General features: G+C 40.5%; 1 protein-coding gene across 1 annotated transcript in view; it reads left to right on the forward strand.

Moving 5' to 3' along the window:
• LOC111874777 (glycine receptor subunit alpha-3) overlaps positions 1–8,422 on the forward strand; it is a 307,329-nt gene that overhangs the window by 107,333 nt on the left and 191,574 nt on the right. Inside the window, exon 2 of the mRNA XM_023870560.2 lies at positions 821–906. Coding sequence (XP_023726328.2) covers positions 821–906 — 86 coding nt within the window. The remainder of the gene's footprint in view (positions 1–820; positions 907–8,422) is intronic.

An 8,422-nucleotide genomic window follows, 5' to 3' on the forward strand; every position in this document is an offset into this window, starting at 1 on the left:
ATTGCTGAACATAAAAAATCACAGCATGTAATAAAGAATAAACAAGCATCATCTTATTTAATCAGTGCAGTGGCTGAGAATAAAATACAAGTATATGAAACGTGGTAACTGGGATAAAATAAAACGAATAAAATTCGAAAATTAATTTCTCACAGTAAGTAAAAGTTCGCGTCACACTTTTCACCTTGTGACGGCACACCGGTTNCAAACAGGGGCAAATACCGAAACAGAGTTATAAAAGACAGGGAAACCCATGTTAATCCCTGCACTTTTAGGGAAAAGCACGTACACAGAACATGCGGCAAGCATATCAAAGAAGCTGCGTAGATGCGAGAAAAATAAAAATAAATTAATAATGAAAACTATGATATAACAACAACTGTAAGTAAATAATTTACGTTTAATTTCTTAGAATACAACATTGCTGAACATAAAAAATCACAGCATGTAATAAAGAATAAACAAGCATCATCTTATTTAATCAGTGCAGTGGCTGAGAATAAAATACAAGTATATGAAACGTGGTAACTGGGATAAAATAAAACGAATAAAATTCGAAAATTAATTTCTCACAGTAAGTAAAAGTTCGCGTCACACTTTTCACCTTGTGACGGCACACCGGTTGCTGAACACTGCTCTATGTGACTAAAATAAACATTTGGCATATGTATTTTTGTTACTGGCATCTGTGATTCTGATATATGCTTTTAGATCGTCTCCAAAAGTTTCTTATGATAATTATTTTCAGTACACAAGTAGTGTAACATTGGAGTGCTGCAAATTCAGACTTTTACCTCGTCCTTTTTTATTATTATTACAGACGAGGAAAGCTGGATCATCTTCAGATTCTGGATGGGTTACTGAAGAAAGACTACGACCGGCGGGCGACACCCACCAACCATCTCAGTGAGTAAACCGTCCTGACAATCTGAGTACTCTATTTGTATGAACGAACAGAGGTCGTATAGAACAGAGATTTGTAGTATTCTTACTTTTGCATGTCATACGTGTATATTCCAAGCTTTGATATTTGAATGAATGGGCATTGATTTCTTCTTACACGTTTCGCAAAAGCATAGGATGGGAGAGAACAGCCTGGTGTACTCATATTTTATTCAGGGAGAAAAACTGAATGGGTAATGATGATGTTTACATATCACACGGGAGATCACTTCGAGGAGAAGCGTTTATAGGTCTTGAAAGGAACGCCGTATAAGTGAGCATCATCTACTTTTATAACCTATGCATTTATGCACGTGAGCAGCTATGTTCTGCATAACTCTTCTGGTTTAAATTGCAAAACCTGTTATTTCGCCATTAAACTTACCTACATAAATCTTGAATGTTTTTTTTTTGTCTTTTATAGTAGACTTTACGTTAAGTACCCTGACATTTTGAACAAGGGATATGTTCAAGTTTTGAATTGAGGTTAAGTTAGATGAGGTTTCTAAGGAGTGACATTCATAAGCGAATTGCATGGGAGTTTCGAAACATGGTTGCTTATAAACACATGTATGTCCTTATAACATTATAAATTCGCACAGATATCACTTCAACAGTTGCGCCATTTTCAGTTGAAGAAAAGTAAGTCCCAAGAAATGGAACAACGCAATGAGTCAAGTCGAGCATGTAAATTTCGTCGGTGGAAATTCTCAGAACACTTTTCTTTCCAGAATCGCGTGCTCTCTTCCTAGCTATATGCCTTGAATGAACATCATCTGACATGGTAAGGCTCTCAGTGAGCCCAGTAGATTCCTCAAACATTCGAAGAAATTTTTCACAACACCATATATTTCTTCACTTCTCATCTCCACTACGTTTCATAATTATCTCAGAGAGATAGGATCGGAAGGTTTGGATATGGCTCAGGATATGAACCAGTGGAGGTCTCTTGTGACCATTGTAATGAACCTTCGGGTTCCATAAAATTCTGGGAAATTCTTGAGTAGCTGCAGAATTGGCGGCCTCTCAAGGGGGGCTCAGCTCCATGAGTGAGTGCTGTTCTATAATTATTTTAAGTGTGGAAGGAAACGTGTGCAAATCACCGGTGAGCATGGTTCAAACGGGACTGGAAGCCTATGACAGTCTTTATGCCTAGCGGAGGAAACTGGATCGTGCGCGCGAAAGCTTTTGAGTCGTCCTAGATTAGGTGTGGCTTGTAACCTCGGCATTAGAGCTCCTAGCGGGTGTGAATATTGTGGTCCAGAACAAATATTTCTTAATTGTAAATTTCCTATTATCCTGAAAGATGAGCTGAACTTCAGATAAAGACATGAATCTTTACTCCCTAGATATTCATCCACTTCTCTATCTCAGTGAACCTTCCACGTGTTTTTCAAAGCATGGAGCAATACAAAAATAACATTAATTTTCAGCATTCCAAGAGCTAGGATGCCTCATTTTGCATAATGACGGGCTACAAGCTGGACGGCAGGGGTTATATCCCCGACAAGGACAGGAGATATTTTCTTCTCCATAACGTCCAGCCAGGGTATGGAGCCCACACAGCCTCCTATAAAATGGGTATCGGGGGCCCTTTCCACAGGAAAAAGGCGGCCCCACGGCGTGGTGCTTAATTCAGTTACCAAATTTCATATTATATATGAGTTTTAAATAAATTAGATATACCTCGCAAAACATGCTGTCCCCTTCTTTACATTCTTCTCAGAATTCAAAATATCCCATTCTAAAAGCCCCTTATTTTGTTTCTAGATAGAAAATTTTAATGCTAGTAGCCTGTGGAATTTATCGCTTCATTTCAATTTTGTAATTATATACATATACAGAATGTCCTGGGAGGAAATGTCAATATTCTGGGAAGTCGTCGTATCGGTCGTTTTAAGCAAAAAATTGTATATGTACATGTGTCCCTTTCCGAACGGTTTCCGAGATATGACTATCTCGCTGTAACGTTCTAAAATTGTTGTCAAGAGAGAAATATTACGTACTGTTTCTAATACCGGTATTTATTATTCAGGTGACAAAATTTATACAGTTTACCTAGCATTCGTATTTTGGAAAATTCCACTGTCAACATCAGTGCACATTCAAACTCGTGTGAGGACAGACGTGTTGCTCGTCTGAACGCATCTGGGTGTTCATTAATGCGGGAGATAATATGAAATAGCTCTATGTTGGACACCGTTCGGAAGAGGACACATGTACGTATATAATTTTTTGCTTAGAATGAACGATATGACCTCCCAGAATATTGAGCCTTCCTCCTGGGACACTGTGTGTGTGTAATGTATATATATATACATCTATACCCATGCTGTAGATAAGTTCAAGTCTCTTAAAGATATGTAAATGTTTTTTACTGAAATTATTACAGCAAAAATATTATTATAAGTAGCTGACAATTGTAGCGTTTCAAATAAATATAGGAATTAACTCTTACCTTTTTTTCGCTTAGCTGTCGCCGATCTTTTTTGCTGTAGCTATTCCATTAACACCTCAGGATTTAAGCCACAGAACATATGCAATGCGGCTTGACATACAGCGTCTGAAAGTTGAAATCTCAGGCTAGCCTACCAGTGTAGTAGTCACGCGTGAAATTTTATGTTTTTCCCATGTTTTAAATTACTAATATATAAAAACCCCACATATATCATTTCCTTGGCTTGGAAATTTGAGTCACTTGCAGCATATCGCTTAGAAGTGTATATATTTTCCAATGTATGTTCTGAAATTCTGAGAAAGTATTACAGATATTACATGTAATTTATATTTCATATTCATTGAGACACGAAATCCGTGTTGAGAAATATAAGTTCGTAAATATTTGAACACCTTGCCTCTTTTATATTTTATGAGGTACTGACAGTTGGATTTATTATATTGTCTACAATTACAGTACGTATTTATTTAATGAGTTTGTGAATAAAGTTTTGAAGGACACTGTGCACAGACGAAATATAGACGTAATACTGTATATGCAACAATATTTTTGTCTCAAGCACCGTCAGTTGCATAACATCTCGTACGTTCTTTCCATTACGTGTATGTAGCATGTAATAATCGTTTTGCTCTCAATTCACTTAAGGATTCGAGAGGGGGGACGGGTTGCATTGTTATAAATACACAAGCAGAATGCTTCTGAAATTGTATTTTTTGTTTCACTTCCCTGAGTGCTCCTTTTTGCTTCGGGACACATATAAAAATAAGCTTTCTGTGAAGATTAATGAAACAGGCGACGCTTATATTGGACGAGTGTCGTCACCAGATAATTCTGAATCCAGGAGTCGCCTTATTGTGTCTCGTGTTCAGACGGGGAGGGTGTTCGTGCTGGTTGTCTATCCTTTCGCAGTTTTTGCTGACTCTGATTATCTTCCAGAAGAGAGAAAACATATTTTAGGCCCTTCTTTGCTTAATTTTGATTAGTTACTTCGTGACATCATATGTGTGTGTGTGTGTGCGAGACAGTGCGTGCGTGACTAGGTGTGTGTGTTTTTCAGTCAATTGTCCTCTGAAATTTCCGTTTTCATTGCGACAATGATTTTTTTTTGCGAATCGTGGAATTTGTAATATTGCCTTGTGCGTTACGCAGAACACAGAAATAGACCTATACAAGTATTTCAGAAGTAGTAGCATGCTCCATAAATCCTTATACTGTACAGTGCATTTGCATTCACTTCTTCCGGACAGGTTTATTGTAACTTTAGCTTCGCTACTCCGACATTTGAATAAGTGAGGGCGATGAAGTTTTTATTGCTGCTGTTGAGAGGCCTACTGAAATTTACAGTGACGTGATTAGCATCATACTCCGGGTTCCTAGGGTTCAAATACAGCTGTCCTGATGAAGGACTTTCATGATTTACCTTCTTCTCTGCAGACCACTAGGCATGTGTGTATGTATCCACATCAGCATTCACAACTTCTGCTACCATTCTCAACCTCCATGCTGCCTAGGTAAATCAGACGTGAAAGGTAAAGGTAACGCTTTTTCCTATAAATAATGACGTACCGTTACATTACGACATATTGCTAGTGAAGGTATTTTTCCCCCTTGGCACTACAGCCCCAGTGGGCCTTGGCCTACCTCCATGAACTTCTCCGTTCACTTCGGTTTTTTTAGATCTTACACATTCGGTAGGACGCCTTGGGCGGGTGATCAGCTCGTCGCAAGGCCTCTACCTGTAGACAAATACAGAAAAACGCACACACACAAACTAAACATCCATGCCCTGAGTAGGATTCCAACCCACGATCCCGGTTTCCAAGCGAGCGAAGACAGTACATGCCTTAGACCACTCGGCTACCGTGACCGGCTAGTGAAGGTATAGCTCCATATAAGAAGCAGATGAGTTGTCAGCTTCAGGTTCACGGCCGTTTTACCCTCGGGAATGAAGCTCACCAGTACACATCGGATAGAAGGCTGGGTGAGCCCCAGAGCTGGACTGGATATTTTGGAGAAAATAAAAATCTCTTATCCATGTTGTCAGTAGAACCCTATTTCCTCGGTCGTCCAGCCCGCAGCCTGTTCTCCATACCAATTAGGCTATCTCGGATCCTAAATCAGTTACTAGAGCAAGGATCAGTCAATTAATTAATAATTCTGGTGCAGGGAGCATAACCTGTGATGCATATTAGATCCTTTGATCTGCAGAGCGATATTTCGTCAGACAGATCAACGTGACATAGCAGCACGGCTAATTGCATCGCATATGTGCTGTTGCGAACCCATCCCTTAGTTCTACTAAGTAGGGCGTCCTACTGTATGCTCTGCACAAAGTAAGCATTTCTTGTTCCGGATTTCAACAACTAGAAAATCATAAGAACATTATAGGAAACAAGTATTGTTGCTCTCAACTCTGACGTATTACACGATCCAGGTGAATGTACCTTGTCCAGAGATGTATGTTCCTTACATCTGTCTGTATATCCTTAGTATTTTAAAATTAAAAACTGACATTGGAACGACTGTGGCTCACAGAACTCCATGATGTTTGTCGCTGTCGTCTCTTTGTTTCTTACTGTGCTGTACTGCTTTACTAATGTCTTGGTTAATTAACTACTCTCTTTCATCCACATAGGCTTTACCGCATTACTTCATAAGATGATTGCTAGTGATTAATTGGAAATGATACTGAAGTATCCCCCTGTGGAAGAGGTTTAAAAACCCGCTACCGTAGTCCTGAGAATCCCAGAAGGTGATGGAAAAGAAAGTCGGTGCATGAGGGTATAACTGGACCATTCTCATAGGGGGACATAAAATAAGGGATCTGGTCCTCCAGGTTGGGGTTTGGACGCAAGGGTGATGACCTTGCTTTATTAAAAAATTGTCGCTTAATCTAAAGACGTGACAACCGGATCAAATCCGGCAGAATCTTCTAAGAAAAGTTATGGCTCAAAAAGGGCTGTTTTACCAATGATGTTGATGATTATGATGATGATGTTAATGAAGTGGAAGAAAGCATCATCACCTATTTTAAGAAATTATCCCAGCATTTCCTAGAAGGGTTGAAGAAAACTACGATACATTTATTTCAGGATTGTTCTCTGTGTAGAGATATGAACCAGACATTTCCGAGTACAAAGCAGTGGCAGTAATCACTTCCGGTTGTTGTTGCTTCTCTATATACCGTATACAGTAAAATCAATAGGAAGTCACGGTTCCAGCTTGTCATTGTATTCCAGGGGTGCCTGAACATAAAGTTTTTCCGAACCTGATGTCGGTTGCGCGGAGTATCTTTTGAAGCCTTGCATTTCGGCGCCATGATTCCTTCTTACATCGAATGACTGAAGGAGTGAAGGTCACGCATGTCTGTTGAAGACCTAGCAGGCCTAATAAAATCTGCTGTACGTTGGTAAATCCTTCGGAAATTGTATAGTTGACACTTCCAGAAAGGTTTCTGCGTTGAGTTGTCTCGAAATCGGTGTTTCGCTATTATCAGCGGCTCTGGTGTATTGACGATATGTTTTAGTAGCCTTTTAACGTTTCTGGCAAATATCTTTTGTTGAGATGTTAATGGCATCAAGACTATGTTTTGAGCTAGAAAATATCAGATGATGTAGATTGCTACTCTCAAGGCGAGAAAGCAGCAGCTCCCTTTAATTTCATGGAAAGTTCTGAAATATGAATCACTCGAGCACATGCTAATTACCGTGTGAGATCGTGAGCAGAGCAAGCTGGCTCAGCCGCTAACGATTCTGAGTTGGATTCGAGAAGTTTACAATACCAATCACTTTAACTAAGGTTTTCGTGGTGAGCCGCGCCATAGCTCAAACGGTTAGTTGCTGGCATCCCACAGCGGCGGCCCGGGTTCTGTCCCGACTCTGGTCAAGTGGGATTTGTGGTGGACAAAATGGCGCTGGGGCAGGTTTTCTCCGAGTACTTCGGTTTCCCCTGCCAATCTTCATTCCACCAATTGCTCCATAATCACCCTCAACTATCATCTGGGGCTGGTACAATAGGCCAGAAGTGGCCGCAGTGCAAGGGACTTAGTCACACCCCTCTAGCAATAAAAAGATTTTCGTGGTACTCCTCAGTCCGTTCATGCAGATGCCGAGACAGTGCCGTAAATTAGGTCGCACTGGTTCCTTCCACATCATCTCCAATTTATTGGTGACCATCATTCAGTCATCGGATGCTACGTAGCCTGAGCTTCTGAAGGCGTCATTAAGTAAAGTACACAATCATAAATAAAATATATTGCTCCATTCCTCAAGGCTCTTAAAGTTAAAAGTGGTAAAGTTATCCTTGTGCTTAACTAATTAAGAACTACGCCATGAAGGCGTATGGGGGAAGAGATATATAGATCCCTATTTTCTTGACCTCGGTAATAGCTGGAGGTGAATGGTCAGCTTCACGACCTTGTGTTTTATCCCAGGGAAAAGAACCCCCGGTTCCCATTGGATAGGAGGCTGGGTGAGCCCCAGAACCGGTCTGGCCGACGTGGACAAAAATTTTTGACCCTATACGGATTCGAACTTCGATCTCTCGGTCGTCCAGCCCGTAGCCAGTCGCTATACTAACTATTATATCCCGGCTCATTTACTGAGGACTCTTAGAAAAGTTAGGGGATTCTCACAAACTTCTCAAAAACTTCAAGTTGATCGTATTTGAAGACAAAGAGTTTAGTAGAGTATGTTTACCTAGGTGTGCAGAGTGACAGGAAGGTAGAGAACATTACATTACGTAGGTAGAAGTCCCCCTTCTTTACTCTACGCTGAGTGTAATTTTGGTGACCTAGCCGAGGATGATGCAGTGACGGTGCATGTGGCATGCTTTGGGTGAAGAGAAAGGCAGACAATAATTTATCTTGGTAACCTGAGTGGGCCGGTCACGGTAGCCGAGCGGTGTAAGGCGTGTACTCTTTTCGTTCGCTTGGAAACCGGGATCGTGGGTTCGAATCCCACTCAGGGCATGGACGTTTAGTTTATATGTGTGCGTTTTTCTGTGTTTGTGTACAGGTAGTGG

This window comes from Cryptotermes secundus, unplaced genomic scaffold, assembly GCF_002891405.2.
Source record: "Cryptotermes secundus unplaced genomic scaffold, Csec_1.0 scaffold212, whole genome shotgun sequence".
Taxonomy (NCBI): domain Eukaryota; kingdom Metazoa; phylum Arthropoda; class Insecta; order Blattodea; family Kalotermitidae; genus Cryptotermes; species Cryptotermes secundus.